The sequence below is a fragment of the Aphelocoma coerulescens genome, chromosome 6 (genome assembly GCF_041296385.1).
Source record: "Aphelocoma coerulescens isolate FSJ_1873_10779 chromosome 6, UR_Acoe_1.0, whole genome shotgun sequence".
Lineage (NCBI taxonomy): Eukaryota > Metazoa > Chordata > Aves > Passeriformes > Corvidae > Aphelocoma > Aphelocoma coerulescens.
In genome coordinates this window covers 3128430-3150956 of record NC_091020.1, presented here as the reverse complement: position 1 = coordinate 3150956, position 22527 = coordinate 3128430, and the positions used below count along the sequence as shown (strand labels likewise).

General features: G+C 45.0%; 1 protein-coding gene across 7 annotated transcripts in view; it reads right to left on the bottom strand.

Moving 5' to 3' along the window:
* Nucleotides 1–22527, bottom strand: part of MICU1 (mitochondrial calcium uptake 1) — an 84663-nt gene that overhangs the window by 16874 nt on the left and 45262 nt on the right. For 5 of the 7 annotated variants that reach the window (XM_069018904.1, XM_069018906.1, XM_069018905.1 and 2 more), the window contains 3 exons: nucleotides 22122–22236; nucleotides 13387–13469; nucleotides 8375–8572 (listed from right to left, as the gene is read on the bottom strand). In XM_069018904.1, coding sequence (XP_068875005.1) covers nucleotides 8375–8572; nucleotides 13387–13469; nucleotides 22122–22236 — 396 coding nt within the window. The remainder of the gene's footprint in view (nucleotides 1–8374; nucleotides 8573–13386; nucleotides 13470–22121; nucleotides 22237–22527) is intronic. The other 2 variants (XM_069018911.1, XM_069018910.1) reach the window with 1 other exon arrangement.

Here is a 22527-nt window from a genome sequence, read left to right as displayed (position 1 = left end):
GAAATATTGCTAATACTAATTCTGTCGGGTTTAGGGGTAGTTGAAAAAGGTGACCTGTTCCCAGAGCTGCTCTGTGCATAATAAGGAATCAAAAGGGTCTGGGAAATAATGATTTGTAAGGTAATGATGACCCTTTAAAGTGGTATTTGCTCAAAGCTTTATTTGACAGGCTGTAATACATTATTTATCTGCAAACTACTGCAGCACTGGCTCTGTTTACTGTTCTGGAGAAGGAGGCTGCCAGGATCTCTTGTCAAGTTGCATATACAACTATGACAGGAAGAAAAAGAAAGGGGAAAACACTATATATTTCCCTAAATCTCAGCAACCTCGTCTGTCCAAAAAAATTTAATGTATTTGTGAGTAAGCTGAAGTGTTTGCACAGGCACCAAATTACTGCCAAAAAAAAAAAAAAAGAAAGGCAAAACTTTGTAAAGGGTTTTTGTTTGGGAAGACTGAAGATTTAAAACACTGATTTTTTGGGGGGGCATATTTATGCTGAAAGGTTTCTTCTGTGGACATGGATCTAAAGCACGGGGTTTTGCAAGATGAAGCTCAGCCTGCTCTGGACACAGCCTACAAAGAGCCCCCGGGTGTAATAACTGCATTATTTGGTAAAACCCACTCAAAGACACAGCTCTAAAGATGATCAGAGCTGCCAACAGCAGGAGGAATGAAAATGGGAAGGAGGAAATGCTAAACCCAGCCTGGACCATCGCTTCTCTTCATCTTAAAAAATAATAAAGAAATCAAAGAAATGGGAGCTATTTTCACACGGGGAAAATCCAATCTTCCAAATGCTTTCCCCGTTGGCACCTTCCCCCCTCTGCCTAAGTGAATATGTAGCAGCCAGGTTAAAAACGTCCATCTGTCAGCAGCAGTGCAATCCCAGCAGACCTGATGTTGGAGAGAAGCTTTGGAGATTTCATTGACCTTGGCAAGCCACTGCTGCCTGCAAGGGGGAAAAACTCATTCCCATCACCAGCCACTTGTTCCACTTTAACGAGCAATTAAAGAAAGGTTATGTAAAGATGGCTGCACTTGAACTTCAGCCCCATGAATGAAAATATCTTCCTGCAGGCTCTGAAGAGATCTGTGTTTTGAAATTCTGAGCAGCGAGGGAATGACAGGAAGGAAACCTAAAGAAAAGGAATCAGTAATGCTAAGGAAAAAGGATGTGTCTGATAAATTAAAGGGACGGAGAGGGGGAAGAGTTGAGCAGCCTCCTCCCATGTCTGCTCTCCAGAGCTGGCTCTGTTACTGCCATTCCTGCCCTTGACAATGCTCCTGGTACCAAGGAACAGAGCAGTTCTTCCATCCCACATGCTCCCTGAATAAGAGGAAAGTTCAGAAGCAGAACAAACTCCCAGCCCTCCTGCAGGAAAACACACAGGACAGTGGAGCTACAATTACCCAAGTGAAGCCATCACTCTGAAAAATACCAATATTCAAGTCTCCATGGAACTGCTGTACACAGTTTTATTAAGAAATACAACTCCCTCACTGCCTGTTAAGAGTTTCTGCTGTTTCTGCTTGACCTTGGTGCTTGATTTCCCAAGAAGAATAAGTTTGCAGGAGTTTAATTCAGCCTAGCAGGGAAAAGAGTCCTGCTCCCAAGTCCTTCCTGCATCAGCAGAAGCAAAGCCAGGGCCGAAGCACAGCCAGCGATGTGTGGAGGTGCAGAACAGCTCTGAATTCAGAACCTAAAAGGGGAGAAAGAGCAAGAAGACTGAGGTGTCTGTTCATCCAGAAGAAGGAGAAGGCAGAAGTCAAGTACCTGCTACAAGAACACGTTCACACAGACATCCCCAACCTGCTGCCCACCAACTTTCCACACTCCCTGGCTGTCAGTTAACTTGGTTGTGCACACATGAACACAGCAGCATCTGTGCTAAATATCTTACATCTTCTAATTCATGGGCTCTGACACAAACCTTCACACACTCCTGTGGCAAGGTAATGAATCCAGCTAGCACTCCTGGGGTTTTATTTGCAGGGGTCCCACACAAGGCTCTGCTGCACTGCCGAGCTTGGCAGTGGATTTACACACCCTTCATAAACCAAAGGAGCCTGTTGGTACAGAGCAAAGCCTTCCACTGCTGCTAATGATGCAATAAATAGAAATTCCAATAAAATCCTCCACAGCTTCCCCTGCAGAACCACTGCATCAACCACGCTGAAGTCACCCGGTTCAAATACAAGCAAGGCAGCAGCGGGGGTTTTCTCACCAGGTGGTTGCCCCATGAAGCCTCCATCCCAAACAAGAGGATGGCACAGCTACTCCTCTATGTTCCAGCCTATCTCAGCCATGCTCACAAGCAGCTGCAGCACATGTCCTGCCACACCATGCCAGCCTCACTGGCACACTCCTGGACCACTGGATATTTTGGTGACCAGTGACAGGACCCAAGGGAATAGCCTGAAGTTGTGTCAGGAGACGTTTAGGCTGGATATTGGGAAAAGGTTCTTCCCCCAGAGGGTGGTCAGGCATTGAACAGGCTCCTCAGGGAATGGGCACGGCCCCAAGGCTGCCAGAGCTCCAGGAGCGTTTGGACAATGCTCTCAGGCACAGGGTGGGATTGTTGGGGTGTCTGTGCAGGACCAGGAGCTGGACTCCATGATCCTTGTGGGTCTCTTCCAACTCAGGACATTCTGTGATTTCACAGCTGACATGCAGATGCTTGATATGCTCTTATAATCCTGAGGCCCCCCCAAACCACCCCAAAGACTCTTCCTCCGCCTTTCAGAGTGAGGCACTGGGAAGGTTTGATTTCTCTGGTGCAAATTTCCTCCCTTGGACTAGGGAGGAATCACTTAGGAACAGCATTTGTGGCATCTTCTAACTGAGGCCAGAAGCCCAGCTTTCGGTAACTCACCCATGACAGCGAACCCCCACCCACCAGCACTCCCCCTGCTTAATGGAAGAAGGGACTGGAATTCAACCTGCCTTGGATTTCAGCTAAACTTTCCCTGGTGCACACTTAGGCATTTCATTACCTGCTCTGCTGTTCCTGATTGATGAAAATAACTTGTCTCAGACTCCTTTATGGTGACTCCTCGTGTTTACTGAGACAGTTACATCTCCCTTCTGTCTTTCCTTTAAGCTGCACACGCCATGGCCTCATAACTTATCCCTATTCTCAGATTTTTTTTTCTGTAATAATGTTCCACTCTGAATTCTTCCCAGGTCTTTGGCTGACACTGGACAAGAACTGAATGCCAGCTTTTCCCCAAACCCGACTGAGATAGTGCAGTCAACCTGAAAGCTTCACGTGACCCTTTCCACTCACATGCCAAAACAAAAGCAGGCTGCCAGCTCTGAATGCCATCAAAACCAGGATGAGCTGCCCAGATCACTTCCACTGCCTGCCTAGAAATTCCCAGATTACATATGTATATGCTGGACTGTGCCTCCTTAACTAACTACAGAGTTCCCTGATGTGAAACTATTCACAGCAGTTGAATGATCCCACTTTTAACTGGAGATGTCAGAAAATTCTGTCACCCACCACACTTTAATGGCTATCTGCCAAAGGCAGGGACATCAGCCTCATTTCTGTTCCCTAAACTTCTAACACATGAAATGCAGAAGAAGGAATATGCAGGTCTGTGGGGTCTCCCGGTAACTCCCCTCTCCTTGGCACTAAATGCATCGTGGCTTTGTCCATCTCTGACTTCAGCAAGTACTTCTGGAGGGCAAAATCCTCCATATCCAGATTCTCTTTCCCTCCAGAGCTGTTTAAAGGTTATTGGTTATCAACATACGTTTTATCTAGTCAGGGCATGACAACAGTGACACAGACACATCACTCATCCTCTGGGATAAACAGAGGACTCATGAGCACGCTTCAGGCTTTCTGTATTTAGCCATCAGCCCATCCTCCTCTCCTTCCCCTGCAGCCAGGTCAGGAAATCACTAACAAAGAACCCAAACAACTTTTCTATCTGTCATTAATTGCCCCACTGAAGAGGCAATCCCACCAGTGCTGGTTTGGCTTTTCAGATGTAAGGATCATGTGAAGGAAGAGAAAGCAAGTCTGGGACTAAAGCAGGAGTTATAGAGGATACAGGTACAGAACTAGGTGTAGAACTGACAAAGCTATGTAAGTATACAAAATCCATTACAGGATTGCTGAAAAGGCAAAATTTGTAAGGAAGAAGAGAAAATGTTACATTCCCCATCATTGTTCCCACAGGGGCCAGGTCAGTGGTGAGGCTGAAGTGAGAGGATCAGCAGGTAAAGGACAACTTTGAGAGACAACACAGCTAATCATGACAGAGACTGTCATAAAGGTGACTTAAAAATGTCTTGTATAAGTTCAATAGCAAATTGACCTCTAAAAAGTCAGAGTTTTGGGTCCTTCCTTACAAAGCTCAGCTAATCTGACACTGTCAGACCTCACTTTTCAGGCTACTCAAAACAATTTACTTAAGTTACTCATTTTTCCCCTAAATCACTGCAGCAGAAACAAAGATATGTGACTCCTTACTGCAAACTTTGTTGCCTATGTTAACAAATCACTGAAAACCTGTATTGCTCTGCCAGCCCATATAAAAACAAGGCAGAATCCCAAAAAATCTTGAGTAAGCTGGTAACAACAGAGCAATTTTTAACACTTGGTACAGGATTACTCAGATACCAACTACCCCAACAATGGGACTCAGAAGAGAATGGCAATTGCATACTCAAGTTATTACCCTAAAACCCAACTGAGCAGCATCAGAAATGCCTTCTGAAACCAGAGTATTTGTTAAGACAGGCCTGAGATCCCAAAGGATCCAGGACTTCCTAATGAAGTGTGTGCAGATGGAAGAGCATCCATCACCCCTTCTTCATAAAAACCAAACCAGGCAGCAACTGTATTGGCATTGACCATGAAAACAGGAATTTCCAGGATAAAGGAGTTACTCCCACATCTCAGAACAGACACAGAAAATAAGGAATTTTCCAGATGACAGCAATGATGTACCTTTGCCATATTCTTACAGAATCCCATTTTACTTTGCCTGGAAGACGTTTTTCTTGGGAGGGACATTGGGGCACCCTTAATCCTTGGGTAAGATGACAAAATATGGAGATTAAATCAGTGCTATCAGCAGGTTTTAGGTTGCCTTGCAGGGGTGACAAAGGCATAGAGAACAAAAGGGCTCACACATCTCTTCTAAAGGCACTTCCAGAATCCTAAAATATTTAGGCTGGAAGAGCCCCACAGGCTGGCTGGGACTCCTTTTGGTCCACCAAGGACACAGGAATATCTGGGACAGGCACTAACAAGCAGAAATTGCATAAACGATGATGTCAAGTCCTATTCATCTTCCAGACTCACAAAGATCTTCCTCTCAAAACCAAAAAAAGAGCCCGACACCACCTGTCCCAAGGGGACACAGCTGCAGAGCCTGGCCAGACAAACTTGTCACTGTTTGTCAAGATAAGCCACTCTGGCTGTAGGCATGAAGGCAAGGCAGTGGGAATGCAGCAAGGAAAAGGTGAGGACCTTTTGCTGGGCTGGTTCCTGGGGCTCAGCCTTAGCTAAGCAGGGCCACCCCATAACCCAGAAAACTGACCACAGCTTCCTCCAAGTAGCCAAACCCCAAAAAGTTGTCATAAGGCATTAAAAGCTTCTCCTCTACCTCTGGTTGTGGTTACTTTCCTCATCCTTCCATTCCTGCAACTGAGTGGACTGCTGAGTCTCCATAAAATGATGGAAAATATACTTGCATCAAAAAAGAAAACAAGCAGAAGAGAAGAAAACACCAGGCCATGGTTACTTAAACCTGCTGTCAGCACTTCAGCCATAAGGAACATTGAAATGCTCAGGGCTTTGCCTGATTTAATTCCTCTGAGTTTCTGCTGAATCTTAGCAAGAAATATGCATGGATATTTTGACAAAAAAAAAAAAAAAAAGAACCAAAATCAGTAAGAGGAAAGATAAAGTGGGTTCAGATGGTCAGAAACTATTGTTCCCCCTTCAGTCAGCAGAAAACAGCTCTCAAGTGTATGAACTGCAGAAATGCCTGGATCCTGAGCTGAAAGGAAAACAGCTTTTAAAAAAGGTTTTTCTTAAAGTAGATTTCTTTTGGAAGAGACAAAGCCAGCATCCCAGTTTGAGAACAGAGGCTCTGGGTCATTCAGGGGCTGCAGCAGCCCCAGGAGATTTTCAGACCTGCATTTCCCCAAGGACTTCCCTGGAGCTCTGAACATGAACAAAAACTGGGTTTCAAATCAACATCCCAGCTTCAGACCATGCTCCAGTTTTACTGAGCCAGCAAAGGACGAGTAGATGAGGGAACAAGGTTTCAGCTGAGCACCACTTCTCACGTCTTCCTGATTCACATGGATCAGGGTAAACCTTCTCTTCTCAAGAGACATCTCCTCACCAATTAGCACATTTTTTAAGCAGCTGAGTTCATTAGGGCACTCCATGGGAAAGGAACAACACAAACCCACCAGACACTCCTGCAAAAAGCTCCTTAACTGTGAACAAACACATCAAATGTAAAGCAAGGAGAAAAGGTGGGAGATCATGTCAAAAGAGATAAAAGCTGAAGAGGAGAGAAGCCAACGCTGAGGACAGAAATAGGCCTGTTTTGCCTAAATCAATGAGAGCTATGAACAGGAAAATCAGGGCTTTAGAACCATGAACTCAGGGAAAAGTTAAGTTTGGCAGAACAGACCCATCAATGTTTCAGTGGAAATGAGTATCAGGAATGCCAAGCGCAGCCTGGTGCTGTGCTCAAGGGTGCTGGCAGGGAGTCAGTAACGATGCCTTTATGATATTCAATAACTTACCCAGACATAAATATCTTTTACTGTCCCCCAGTTAATAACTAACCTGTTAGAAAAGCAACTACTATTAGCCAGGAAGACACACAGTTGATTGAAATCATTAAAAACTAAATTGTCACAGGAGGAAAAGAAGAGTAAGTACCATGAAACTGAAAAAAAAAAATTCCCATTGCTTCTTAATGAAGGAAGTGGGGACCCATGGAGGGAGCACAGGGTCAGGGACACTTCAGTGCCTGCCCCTGGAGTGAATATGGCAGTGGAAAGCCAGAAGATAGAACAATCTCTGTTTCTCTTGCCTTTACATTCAAGTTACAGCTTATGTTTCTTCACCTTAAAAAGCATTCTACTCATTTCAATTTGCAGAGGCACTGAGGAACTGACCCAGTTCACAAAGAACATTGTCTTCAAGCAGCCTATTCCCCCTGCAAAGGCAGGGCCACACCACCTGCTTTAATGACCATGAAATGAAGGCAGTGACCGGGGCAGTTGCCTTCACAAAAATAAAATAAGCAGTCCTTGGGTCAGTTTCTTACTTGGATTTGTAAACTCCAAATAAAAAAGGGAATAAATTCAGTTTAAAATTGAAATGACTGACTTGATAAGAGCTTAATAAAATGCTGATCACACAACCTGAGCATGTGAGCAATAATACACCAGACTGCAGTGACAGAGCTCTGAATACCGTTCTCTTAATAGGTTGGGGGGATCTTGTACACAAATCCCGATTTCCAATGCAAATAAAAGCCTGGCTTTGCTCAAGCCAGGTTGAACCCTGGAACCTGATGCAGTGATGGGCACCATTTCCAACTGAATCAGCTCTACTTGGGAGCTGAGACACAGACCAACAAGTCCCCTGTTGCTGTCCTTGTACTGATGTTACACAAAAGAACCAAATTTTGAAGGGTGATGCTTAAGTTTAGGTCGTGTGACTAGGAGCAGGAGGCTGAGAGCTGTTGTTAAAACTCAGGGTAATGCAAATTAAAAAGGAGACTAAATTCAGAAGACATGGACAACATCTCTTATAAAATATGTTAATCCAGGACTGAACAACAGATGTCACATAATGGAGACCACCTATTTAGCAGGATTCAAACAAGGCTTGAATACTTACCCAGCAGGAACATGCAGAACAATGAAGCAAACAGAAAAGGTGGGGACGAAAGCAGAGATGAAGAGTTTTGGGGATGTTATAAATCCTGGTTCTTCAGGGCACAGCTCACTGATTAGGACTGAGACAAACCTTCCTCAGCAAGGTATCAACAGGCCACTCACAACCTCTGTTGTTTTTTCCTTAAATCATCTCAATCATCTCCATCAGCAGTGCCAAGGCAACAGCCAGGCACCTAGAGGGACACACACCCGGGATGTGCTGGCTGCTCCAACTCCACAAGAGCTGGAGATGTTCCTTGGGGAGTGCCCCAAGCACTGAAACGCTCATCAGGAATTTAAGAGGTTGGATCTGTGAGTCACAGCTGGAGAAATTCCCCCTGTACCCTTCCCAGGCTCGTGCTCCTCCTCCAGAAGCCCCATCCTGCAGCACAGCCAGTGCTGCCCTGCCCTCCCCTGCACAAGAAAACCCCCCCGAACCTCGAGCTTCAGAATGTCGTGCTGCAGCTTGCGCTGGAAGTCCAGGAAGTGCGAGATGGTCAGCTTGCCCTTCAGGTCAGCCCCGAAGAAGTAGGTGGTGAGGGCGGAGTTGAAGCCGGTTTTGAGGGTGTTGCCGGTGGTGGAGCGGTCCCGGTGGCGCATGCCCATGCTGGTTTGGGAACGGATGATGCTCTGCACCTAAAAACGACACGGGGCAACGTCACAATCAAAACCATACCAGCCAAGTACCAGTATGAAGTACTCCATGCTCAGCTGTGTCATCCTCCTTTCTTTTCCTCCTAAAACAATTCTCAAAAGACACAACAAAATTTTGGCTGAACTTGAGAGAATCAAAGAATGATTCGGGCTGGAAGTGACCTTAAAGACCATCTAGTCCCAAAACCATTCCATAGGCAGGGACACTTTCCACTAGACCAGGTTGCTCCAAGCCCTCTCCAGCCTGGCCTTGAACACCTCCAAGGATGAGGAGTCCACAACATCTCTGGCCAACCCAGGTTTTGGTTTTTTCAGTCCACTTTAAAGAAAGAAGAGAATCAAGTGCTTAAAATGAGTTTAGGGAAACAATTCACCCAGTCTGCAGATAAACATTCTAGTGCTGATCCTACCCCTGGTCAGCAGAGCAGCTTCTTCCCAGCAAAACCCCAGGAGGTGAGAAAGCTGCACCAATCGTGGGGAAGAAAAAACTCTTCAAATGTTTTAGAGCTTCCACTCCTTTACGGCCCATCCTTGTAAGCTCACACCAACCCCAGTTAGCTCACAACACATTTCCTTCCCACTTGTGCACAAATCCTGGGGTTTCCAACCCAAGGGCACCCTCTCCTTGCTGCCTGCTGCTCTCTGTCACAGCTGGAAGTTCCTCCATCCCTGGGGCTGTCCCACCCAGCACAAAAGTCTGTTCAAAAAAACTTCCCTCCCCCATAAAAGATGCCAAAAAGTTGACCTTGAAGGATGTGACAGCCTGAAAATCCAAGAGTGTGTTATTTTAAGGGTTCTGTGCAAACTGAAGGGGGCAGCCAAGCCAAATGCAGTCATCTCCTCTCTCCACCCTCAAATACCTCACTGAACTATCCAAGTCGATCTGAGTGATTATTGCTGGGATATGAGAAGCCAGGCTTATTCTCTGGGTAGTAACTGATCTCTTCCAACAAGGCAGCAAAAGGATTCATATTAAGGACAACAAGTTTGCAAAAGGAGGGGGGAAAAAGCCACCTGACAACAGAGGCTTCCCAAAGCTCCAGCAAACACCGCTGCTTTGCCATCAGCCTCTTCCCCCTGCCGACAGAAGTTGGAAGGGAGGCAGAAAAGCAGCTGCCAAGAGCTCCAGCTGTCACAAGGACACCAGAACCTCCTTACTGAGGTATTCAGCATGTTCAACTTTTTCCTAATGAGAGAGTGAGTGCTGGAACAGCCCCAAAGGGGATGCTCTGGAGGAAAATGCTGTGCTGTTGCTGCTGGGTTCACCTTGCTGGAAACCCTGCATCTGAGCCAGAGACTGCTGGCTGTTCTTCCACCACAAGGAAAATCAAGAGGAAAAATGTACAGAAAAGAGATTTTGAGGCTTTTTGGTCCCCATGACGTGAGGAAGGGTGTGGGGTGACCTAATTGTGGCATTCAGTGCCAGAAGGGAGCCTGCAAGAAATATGGAGAGAGACTATTTACAAGGGGTAATGGCTTCACACTGCAAGAAAGGAGCTTTAGACTAGATATATAGAGGAAATTCTTCTCTGTGTGGGTGGTGAGGCCATGGCAGAGGTTGCCCAGAGCAGCTGTGGCTGCCCCATCCCTGGAAGTGTTCAAGGCCAGGCTGGACAGAACTTGGAGCCACCTGGGATAGTGGAAGGTGTACCCTGCCCATGGCAGGGGGTTGGAACAAGATGATCTTTAAGGTCCCTTCCAACCCAAACCATCCAGGAATTCTCTTATATTTGCACTGTAAATAGCAGCTCCTTAGTTTGCTTTGTGCTCCTCTTGTAACTGTGAGCTCTGCATGCAGCATATTTTGGAGATAAATATTTATAAACTGTCTGAAGCAAGGCAATTTATGTCCAGCTTGGAAAACGGCCCCTGTTTCTACACGAGTGTTTACCACACTGCTGACTGCTCCACAGAGCAGCTCTTCCTGGGTGTTATTTATATGGAATCCTATGGCTCTCTTTTCCTCTCCCATCTCTAACAAGTGTCGGACAGATTGAAAATCCACCTGTGGGCACTGGAGCCAAAGTGATTTAACCAGTCCCTGTTTTGGGTAATCCTTTTAATGCCCAGAAAGGCAGGCACCACTCCAAGGAGCTGCCCTCACACACACATCATCAGTCGTACAAGGACGCAGAGCCCTGAGATGCTCCGCTGGTTTTTGTTCCTATTTCAGACTAAGTGTTTGTGATGTTTCATCTTTTGTACCAGATGAGGGGGAAAAAAATCAATTAAAATAGTTAAAGACTCAAAGAGAAATCACCAGTAACACTGCCTGCGAGTTCACTACTTTTCAGCCAGCTTTTATTTAAAAATAGAAGAGCAAACTAACAATTTACATGCCAAGGGATGAATAATTGAAGACAATACTGATGCAGGCACCACATTATTCAGGACTAAGCACTAACCACCTGCCCCAACTGGATAAAAAACCTGAAAGTCTTCAGCAAGACCTGAATAAATTCAGTATTTTTTAATTAGGTAGTTAAAGCCTCCAACTTAGTCACATATTAGCTAAATTACTGAAGTAATTTTCTTTCCTGGTGAGGTTTTCAAACATCAGTGAGAAGAGGGACCTGCTGTTGGCTGCCTCCAAAGACAATGTGTGAGGGAGGGGTAGGAAGTTCATTCCCACATGCTCATAGCCAGCAGGGATGGAATGATGCTTCCCTGATGATCCTTTTCTTCCCCTTCTTATGCCACCCAAAATGATGTTGCTCTTTTAAACTGCTGCATAATCCCCCGAGAGGGCCAGTTCCAGCTGCTCCTGCCAGGTAAGATTTACAAGACAGAGCTGCAAACCCTGCCATCCTTCATGCTCCTCCTGAGGCATTTCCATAAGGAGTGAAAAAGAGGATTTATCATATAAACAATTGTTTGTAATGTTACATGTGTGCATAATGGGATGTATGTGCCTCCCACTGGAGCTCTGTTTGTTCTTGCAACAATTCAATATCTTCACAGGCATCTTCTCATTTTCCAAAACAGCTCCTTCATCCTGTGACTCTCAAGCTCTGGAAGATCAGCCTTCACCCAAATATTCTGATGCTAATCAGGAACTTTATTCCTTTCTATCCAGGCACTGACGCATGTAACCAGCTTAACAAAAATACCGTCCCCTTCCTAAGGGCTTTTATGTGACTTAATGCACATTCCCTGGCCTACTGGATGACTTCAAATTGTTTATTCAATTTTGTACCTTCATCTTCATAGTGATTAGGAAACATTCATCCTGTAGAAATGTTCCTTTTTCATTTTACATGGCTCTAATAAAAAAGCCAAACATGACACCTGTGTTAGCACCTTAGCGTCACTGCATAGTAGGAGGTTAATCATTCTCTGCTTTTCTTAAATTCATCTATCTCCATAACTGATTTCATTCTAGAACATTACAACTACCATAAATCACCTTTTGGACTGTTCAATATGATCACATAGCTGCAGTGGAGTGCTATCTCCATGCACTATGCAGATAGAAGGAAGAACAGCAATTTTTACTTGGGGAAAGGAAGGAAAGGAAGGAAAATGAACAAAACCCCACGTTTACATTTCAAGCTGTCAAGTGAAGTGATACCAGACTGCAGATAAACACACTCCAGTCTCCTCATAGTCCAAAGTGTGCATCTAAAACCCTGTACTTACCCAGATATATTCCATGGCTCTGGAGCAAGCTCGTGATGATGACATCATACATACAGATAATAATTTAAGGAGGATGACAGCAAAAGATTAGAAGGGGAGGGTAATTCAACAGACCTCCTTTGCCAATAGCTCTTCCCACTTATAGCAAGTGCCCCAAGCACGACCTTGCAGAGACTCTTCTGCAGTTAATTACTCATTGAGCCAACTGATGAGTAAGAATCTGTCCCTCGATTCTCCAGGGCTGCTTTGTTCTCAGGTATCACTTTGTAAGTGCATTTAAATTTCCTTTTATGAATAGCACACACAGGTGATTCAGGATGTGATTTCAGGATGTTTATAAGTTCCCAGTATCTTAAGGCTAGAAATAGACAAGAAAAATCACACTCTTCTGCCTGGGGAGGGCAAATCTTTTCCCCACTGACAGCTCCAGCCTTCAATCTATTCTCAGTCAGACACAACCACAAATCACAGCTTATAGGAGGAGCTCACCAGTATCAAACATGAAGGCTGAACTCATTAAAAAACCCTCAGCAAAGTCCCTGTTGATGAAGCCTTGTAAGAAGTAGAGGACTAAGGAAAATATGCTCTCAATAACACGTTTTTGGATTACACTAGAATAAGTGGATAAATTCTCCTCTGAAGCAGACTTACCTTGGCTATTCTCTGAAGACAAATAAAATTAAGGAATGCAGTAGAAGCTGTGAAGGAAGTAGGCTCAAAATCCCACTCTATCAGTAGAGTGAAAAAAAGTTCTTTGCCTACTTTGAAGGTGACTTTTTGTAAGGGAATGTTACAGAATCATAGAATGGTCTGGGTTGGAAGAGACCTTAAAGCTCATCCAGTTCCACCCCCTGCCATAGGCAGAGACACCTTCCACTAGACCAGGGTGCTCCAAGCCCCACCCAGCCTGGCCTTGAACGTCGGTGACAAAATCACAAGAAACCTGAGTTTGTACTGATGGTCGCTCTGGTTGAATGAAAAACTTTGTCTTGAAATACCCAGTTTAAAGAAACAAACAGCAGGCACTGAAGCAACACAGCAGAACACAGAAGGGAAAGGTGCAAACCAGCACTAAGCACTAGCATAAAAGGCAGTAACAGCACAGAGGAATGTTGTGCTTATGGCTATGATGCCACAGCACTGATTGTTGAACTTGCCTGCTCAAACTCCTCCATGTCCACCTCACCATCACCGTTCAGATCAAACATCTTAAAGGCGATTTCAAAATTCCTCTGGGGAGCTGTATAAAAGAAACAACAACAAAACACAAAAACTAGTTAACAAAGATACAAAAGCTCAATTAAAAAAAAGGCACAAGTTCTGAATGACTTTATCCAAAAGCAATTTTGTCTAATTCTTGCAATTTTAGCAAGGAAATGCAGCTCTTAGGAACCTCTAGCTATGAGCTTCATGGTGCTCCTTTTACCAAAGGTCTTGGTAAGACCTAACAAGGAGTTGAGAGGAGGAGATATTTCTAGAACATTTATTCTATTTACAGGGAGAAAAAGTTGGAAAACAAGATGCCATCTAATATTTCTAATGACAATTAACAGAAAATGATGCTGCAGCAAGAGCTCCAGCCCATTCCATACAGCTGAACACCAGTTTGGCCAGAGGATGTTCCTCAGGCACTGCACTCTGTGCTTCCCATGGGTGAGGAGCAGACCTGGAATTTGGGCAGCTCTCAGCTCTTGCCTTACTGTACAAATTTAAACAAATTATGACCACCCTTGTCTCAGCCCAGTCATGACACTGAGACAAGGCGTGGGCTGGAGCTCACGAGCTGAGATGCTGCCGTACCTCATTTTTCATTGCATTTAGTCTGTGCTGTCATGGTTTATTTAGTCAGAACTCTGCAAAAGCATCACTTCCCAGCCAACCACGCTCTTTTCCCTGCATCCCACCACAGAATTTCAGTACATTTCCATTTTGGGCTCTGTAACCCATGACCGTTTGAAGCTACAATGCAGTGGCACAATTTTTTCCCAAATTAAGTTAATATAGGAGGATTTATCATGCTCTGCTACTTTCAAATACACACCTCCTACAGGAATTATGGTGTTTGCTGGGATTTCTAGGGAATCCTCTGGGCTATAACTAATGTGAAGGCTGTTGTCCTAAATGATCAGTTAAAATGTAGCTCCTTTTTTCATTTCCCACCCAAATCCAGTGTAGATCACTGGTGAGGTTCAGCCCTCTGTAACCTCATCTGTACAATCAACTTCTGACATTTCTTGTGGATGCTCAAAGAGTAATGAGTTTTTGCATCCACCCCTCTGTGGGAAGGCGCTTCCCAAATGGGGGCAGGAGGGGGGAGACAAAGAGGAGTCACTCAGACAAAAGGAAATTAATATGGAATTAACTGAACTGGATTTTGGATGTTAGTCACAGCTCCAGTTCAAAACTTTTACATTGTGTTTTCCCCTTGCTGTAATAACTATTAGCACTTTATCAGGAAAAGATTCAGCAGACGGGTTAATGAGACCCCTTTTCCCAAACACTTTGTGCCCAAAATAGATGAATAAGGGCATTGGGGCTGATGCAGGGACAGCCTGTCACTGCCTGCTTGATATACACAGCACACGTGGCCCTGCTTTTATCAGCCCTGCATTTCCAATTTCCCCCTGCCAGTTACTCGGGCTTGGAATTCCAGACACCACGTGCAGGAGCAACGTCTCCTGTGACCACAGCCACAGCCAGCAGCACGTGGTGGGTCATCCCCCCTTCCACCCACATCCCTGCTGTGCCTCCACACAGCTCCTCCCTCCTGCCTGCTGGGATGGGGAGACCTTCACTCGCTGTCCCTTGTTAACTCAGCGTTAATTGACCTGGGGACAGCCAGTCCCCAGCACTACCCTCATAATCTCCCCAATGATACATCTAATTTAAGGGATTAAGCCTCCTCTGTTCCATCCAGCATCTCCAGTGATTAATTTACCATTTTCTTGAAGAGCAACAAGCTTCCAACTACCCCCTTAATATTTCAGTAACTTTAATTGCAAGTACTGCACAAAAGCCTGGAGGAAATTTCTTATTATTAGCCCCAAAATCTGGCACTTCATGGAAAGATGTTTCCTCTAGGAAGAAGAGGAGGAACAGACAAAACTCTCATTTAGTTACAAGGTTCTAGATAAAGAGCAGACAACACATCTTTCTTACCCCATTGTCTCTGCCAGGGTACGTGATATTTACTTAAAGACTGGAAAATTTGTTACTCCTTGTGAAAAACTGTCACAGGTTCAGGGTTTTTTCCCTCCTTTTTTAAGGAAATATATAGTACCACGTCCCATTTGTACAGACACATGGTGAACAGAGCCAAATACTCACTTGTCCCTCACAAGGGCCATTTCTCTCCTTTTCCATCTCTAAACACACATTTCCAGGAGCAGTGTATCAAAGCCCCAGAGGAGAACACCACCTCCAAACTTAAAATGAGCAGTTCAGCATTAAAAATCTGCAGGGTCAGATTTTCTAAGGACATGGAAGGGTGGCTTTAAATTGGCAAATTCAATTACTTCATTCCTTCAGCTAATAAATGCCATGGCTGGTTTCTTCCTTTGATCTACATATCCAGCTCCAATTACCTGTAATGACACTTCAATCCAAACAGCGTGACCCTGAGCCAGGGGAACCGGAGGGCACTGAAGACAATTAGCTCATCCCACTCCTGCTCAGGAAGGAATGGTCATTAGAGATTTACACCCCTGATGTCCAGGACTGGATTTATGGGGCCTGGGTGAGATGATTTCTGCCTTTCCCCTCGGCTGACCAGGATTTATGTGGGAAGAGTTGCCCCGACAGCAGCCAGTCCCACTCTGCCCACCTTGCCCATTACATCAGCCTGCACAGCCTCCATTTCCTTTCCTCTTCCTGCACTTATATCCTTCAAACTTACAGGCCATAAAAGCAGCAGACACCAGAGTGCCCAGCTAAATGCAGCCTTTCCCCCACTCTTTTGTTTTGCCCCCCAATTTTACCATTCCCAACTGCAGGGTCTCTAAATTTCCCCGCTGCCTCCTTAATTAAGATGCCTCCAAGCAAACCCAGTATTCCTCCTGTAGTGGTTTCCAAAGCCATTTAAAGGGCTGTCTGGTATTCATATGGCATGATGCCTGTCCTGATAGGGGAAAACCACCTGTGGATTTTCCCCAAGTGCTCTGCTGCATTCCCAGGTCTCTCTGATTGTGTGAGCTGTCTCCTCACCATCCTTTCTGACATTATCAAAAATCAAGGCTATTTCATTGTGACTGATATCCCTTGGGCAACAAGGCAGAAACTGGTCAGGGCAACTGCAGTTTCTTTTTTAGCTTTATTTCTATCTTTAGACGTTCAGAAGGATCCTCCAAATCATTAACATGGAAGCGTGGAATGGTTTGGGTTCACAGGGACCTTAGAAATCACCTATTTCCAACCCCTGCCATGGACAGGGACACCTTCCATTAGGCCAACATGAGTGAAAACATGGTACTGGAGCCCACACCACTATCAGTGAATTCCTAGCTTGGAGATATATGGAAAGATCAGGTTGAAGTGATCCTTTGGATCCATCATCCTACCAGCTCTCCACACCAAGTTGCTTTTTCAACTAACCCATGAATTAGTGCAAAATTAACATTTTTCTTGATTCATTTGTTCCAATCAAATATTTGGGGACAGAAAGAGAGCAAGAAAAGCAGAAGCCAAACACAGGAATGTCAGAGAGATGAGTGACCTCCACCACACAACAAATAGCAAGCAGCAGCACTGACCACATGGAAAAAACCCACTCGGATCCATCAGGGTAAAGACCCCGGGAAGCTCTGAGGGATGAGACCGGTTGATCCGGCATCTTTAAGCCAATTATGCCATTTTAAACTATTTTCAATTATTCAATGGACCAATTTGCAGCACTCAATTGCTCTTTACTGCCCTGTACTCTCAGCAGAAGCAATGCACTCTGAAAGACATTAAAAGCTCGCTGGTGAGAGAGGCCACATTTCGCTGGTTTTGTGCTCAGTTGTGATCTTCTCTTTCCTAAAATCTCAACATTCCACACTTGGAGACACCTCTCAGCACATCTTTCCCTCTGATCTCCAGCAGAGGAACTGCATTCTAGGAAAGTACAGTTTTAACACACTTTTGGAGAATACCCGCTGCTTCGTTCTCTCAGAGCTGGGAATTTCTTTGCCAAAGCAGGGTGATTTTTTGGTGATGTTACTTAGAGGAAGTAAAACTTTTGGCTACCCCTTTGGGAACACTGGAATATCTCATCTTTTGGTGGGAATTTAAACACAAAGCAGCTCATGGACTCTCAAGGCTTAATAACTCCACAAGAAATTCCAGTGTGGGAAGAAAGATCAAGAATTCAGCTGGGAAAAATCAGTCATTTGGAGTTAAATATCCTCTGGTTGCTTCTTTCCCATTTATCCTGAAATTAAGAAAAATAGATGTGCAAAGGCCACAGTAGCCTGAAAGTGAATCAATCCCAAATTAACACAGTCCTCCTGAAGCAGAGACAGCTATCCATAGAATACAGATGGCTGAGCCTCAGCTGCAGTAAATATAGGGAAAAAACCCATTAAACTTAATGTTGCAGATATTTTCCTTTCAAATTATTCCACTATTTCAGAAAATGAATCCAAATCATACCAAGCTGGTGGTTTTTTAATGTTAATCAATCCAGAAAGGTAAGTAACAGGCAGCTAAAAAACTGAGCCCACAGTATAGAGACTGGGCCACAATATCATCAGTTCTAAAGGGAAAATGGGTTATTTCTTCTCACAAAGAAGGATCAGCATTAACTCTGAAGTAACACAAGTGCATAATCTTGGGATATTGGGAGAAATTCTTCCCTGTGAGGTGGTGAAGCCCTGGCACAGGTTGCCCAGAGAAGCAGTGGCTGCCCCATCCCTGGATCCCCATCCCATCACACCACCCACACCCAAGGGATGAAGAGATGAACAGAGGAAGACCAGGTGAAGGATGCAGGCTGACAGAGCCTCCCATGCCCTAATCCCAGTTTTCAGATCACTAGGGAACATCCCAAACTACCAATTGTGAAAAATCATTCCCATTTCTGTCCGTCTGTCCTTCAGCATGGCTCAAGTGGGATGCCAAGCCAGAGAGCACTCCCTCTGCCAGGAAGCAACCAGGCTTGTGTTTGTTAGCTGGGATATTCCTGGGAAGATGCTGCTCAGATACATCTTGGAAATACCACCCAGCAGTGACTGGGCTGGCAGAAAGGCAATAAGGCATCCCTGCACCAAATAGTGTGGGTGGGATGGACCTGTGTAGGGTCTTGAAAGGCCAAAGATAAAATTAACATGAACAGGACTACAAACAAAAATAGTCCTGTAAACTCAAAGCAACCTTTTCTTGTGGAAATGAGCCCTGAGGCAGAGGGCAGAGCAGGATTAAACCACCACTGGCGAGGTAACAGATCTCACTCGTGGCAGGGATGGGGCTGAAGACCTTCCTGTCAGCCAGGAATAAATACTCAGAACGGTCATGGTCCAAAGAGACCCTGGAGATCCCAGTGTGGGAGAGCATGTCCCGCCGTCACGGGGACACGCACAGAGCTCAGCATCTGGCCACAACATAATTTCCAGAGTTAGATGGCTTGGGATTCATTCCCTACACACAAGGCAGAAAAAACATAATTGAGGTGGATCTAAGTGAGAGTTACCTGCTCTGATGGGAGAAGAAGCTGCAGGTCTGCTATGAGAGCCCTGGCAAAAGGCTAATTACTGTGCCTTCAGCCAACGTTATTTAGCCCTCCTGCCAGGAGGATTAAATCCAGACACAGCAGCAGTCCAACTGTGCAAACAACACAATTTATTCTTTTAATGCCCAGCTCCCTTCAGTACCTGTTAATGAAGGCAGAATTAGTGTGCCTAGACAATGGACCCCATTTGCTTGGGAACTGCAGTCACTGGCAATGGAAAAGCTTTTTCTCCTTCCTCCACTTGTTTTCCAAGTCCAAAAGCAAAAACCTTTTTGGTCAGGGGAGCCATGTCTTTGTTTTCCATGACATTCGAAGGATCCAGGGGAAATTCCATCAGAATTTGCTCATCTTTCTACCTCTGCCCCAAAACACGAGGAGCAGCTGAAGCAACAGAAACCAAGGAGTTTCCTCAAGGCCCCTCAGAGCTCACTGCCTTTAACAGAAGGCTGACTTTCTGAAGCAGCTAAAAGCTATTTTATTAGTTGTTTTAAAAATAAATTTTCACAGAAACACAGCAACCGACGAGAACAGACAGTGCTGGAGTGAGAAATGGCTCGTAAATAAGATACGGTGACAGACTCGTTTTCTGAGCAACGTGCAAACAGCTGCCTGCAAGTAACGTGAAATGAAGCCCCAGCCCTCTCCCCTCCTCTCCCTCCCTGTTTCACAGAACTCAGCTGGAGGGAGCTTCAGGTCAAGCTGCAAAGACAACTGGAACAATGAGTTTGGGGAAAGCACTCCCAAAGCCTGGCTGAGCACAACGACACTGAGCCCTCGGGGCTTCTTGTTTCCCAAGCTCTCACTGATCAGTTTGGAGTCCAGTGAGCCAGACCAGACCAGGATGGATCTCTCCCCATCACTCTCCCTCCTGGCCCCCACCCCCAGACCCAATCTCCCACTCCCCTTCTGATTATCCTGCTTAGTGCTCAATATGCCACCTTCCTTTCCTAATATTTATTAGCTTTTACCTATTTGATGCAATCTACAGCTCCACCTTGTCTGGATACCTCCTTAATGTTCGGGTTATTTAAACAACACAGGGAGAAAACCAATATTGAACTGTCACATTTAAGATTTACCTTCCTTATTCTAGTTTATTTACTTCCTAGGGAAAAGAACCCAGTCAGGAACTACTGGATTCCTGCAAGGTCATGTTCAGTAGTCAGAGAGCAAACCAGTGCGGTGTAACAGTGAGCTTTCTATTTAGCCACAGGGCAAGGTCTGGTTGGGAGTTTATTTTGCAAAAGCAAATGCTTTTAAAATGAAACCCAAACTCTTCCTCTATGGAGTCACTGTTTGACAGGAGCTCCAGAGACATTCCTCCATCTGCAGTAATCATTTAGCAAACTCCCCAAATGTCTAAAAGTCAGCCTCAAAGCCCTGAATTTTTTTTTTCCTCCCTTTCTAATTTTCCTTTTGGAAAGCTCCTGCCTTGCCCACCCTTCACATGGCTCCTCAAAGCACACACCACCCGGTTCTGTCTCCTCATTAATCTAACTCCCCCGTAATTGTGGACACACTTAGAAGCCCAAGAATAAGAGGAAAAAAACCCTGTCCCTCCCTCGCAGCCTCCAAAACAAGGTTGGCTGCTCCTCCAACACAGGGTGGTCCTTTTCTTTTATTCTTACAACAAAGAAGTTAAAGCAAAGCAAGAACAATTTCTCTTACTGCTGCCTGTGTAAGCACATGAAATTAATTTTGTGCCCTGGGTACTTGATTAGGGGCTTGTTCACCACCAGCACAGCCATAAAAACAAGGGCAAGAGTGTCTTCCAAACCACACTCAGTAATGTGATACTAGAGGTTTGAGAGTTCATTGTCATCTGTGGAGGCTCAGATGAAAAGCCCTCCTTACACAAGTGAATACGTGAGATCATTTTGGCACAGCCCAGATGAATGTAAGAAAGGAACAGCAAAGATCTTAAGAGCCAGTTCTGAGACTCGGTCAAATAAAAAAAAGGCAGATTAAAGTCATAAAACAAATTCCCTGTCTTGAACCAGCGGTATCTCTCTGTTTGTTTTCACAACATGAAGGTCACACACAACTCTGCCCCTGCCATGTCCATCTGACAGCAAGCAAGACCTTGAGCATTGCTGCTTCCCAGGAATAGATCCCCAGTAAATGAAGAGCTGCCTCTCATGTCTCCTGTTACAACATGCAAGAGCATGGGGCAGAATAAAGCACCTGTTGCTGTGACAAAACATCAGAGATTAACCCAGCTGACTTCCTGAACAGCACTGCGCAGGCAGCAGTGGGCTCTGCCAGTAACTGGCAAGCATCCAGTTTTTAAATTCCACAAACCAGGTCATCATGAAATAGATACTTACAAGATAAGATGGCCAAGTTTTCTCTTTTAAATCTGAAAATTAAATGTCTCAAGTTCATTTGGACAGTGGCTTATTCTCCCTTACCCCACACTTTCTAATGGGGCTGAAAAACTGCCATTGACTTTCCTGTTTATGACACAGCACCTTCCAAGCAGTCAGAGAAGCTCTGCAAATGAGGTTTTGAGCTTGACTTCCACGTGAAGAAAGTCTAGAAATGCCATTTGACATTATCAAAGGCTTCAGTTTCACTGGTTCTTGCCAGCAAAGCAAACTTTTCAGTGCTGGCACTGAGTGCAGCCGACTTCGCTGGAACAGATTAGCAGATCATAGAAATATCACAAATGCAAGTCAAGTGTGGCAGGGTGAAAAGACAGAAGGTATCTAATGATACTTGTTGAAATGTAAACAGCTTAACTTCTCTCCTCATTGGATTACATCACTCACAAACCCAAGCTCACCCAAGTGAAAATACAGCTGGAAAAGGAAGTTTGGAGGGGCGTGAAACCAGCGAAAGGCTGGAGATCAGGGTTCACCCAAACACAAGAGTATCACATGAACACAGCTCAAGAACACGTCTCCATTTACAGATCTGAACAGCAGGTCAAGTGACTGATTAAAAAAAAATTGTCACATTTCAAAACGAGAAATAAATCTTCAGAAGCCATGGATCTGCTTGTCTTCCCAAAGCACTGGAAGCTCAGGCTTAAACCAGAGGAAGCAACAGCGATCGCTCAGCTCGAGTTGCAGGCAATCAAGAAGGCCTTTTAGGGAAATGTATGTCAACAATAGCAAACCTACTGCTTGTGAACCCTGAAAACATAAAAAACCCAGGAATTTCAGGGAAAATCCCTGCTGTACTTACTGGAAAGGACCGTGGTGAGGAAGATGTAGTCAGAAAAAGAAATGAGTCCACATTCTCCGAGCGCATAGAAAATGCTGTCCTCATCAGCAAACTTCTCCCTCTCCTGGGATAACTTCTGTTCGTGCACCCGAGCCACACCCCAAAGACAGGAGAGAAGCAACAGGTCAGAAAGGGAAATGGAAGGCTTTATTCATATCCTTACCACCAACAAGCCATTCCATGGACACACACACCCCTACTAGCTCCATCCATATCCAGTGGACCTTTTCCAGCCTTCGACTCTGTTCAGAACAGTTCTGCAAAGATCGGAGCTTCCCCATCTCAAATGAGGGATAAGGAATTGCACGGCATTCGTTTGTTGGTTCAGCCCAGCTGAAATACACATAAATAAAACTATGGCCATTTT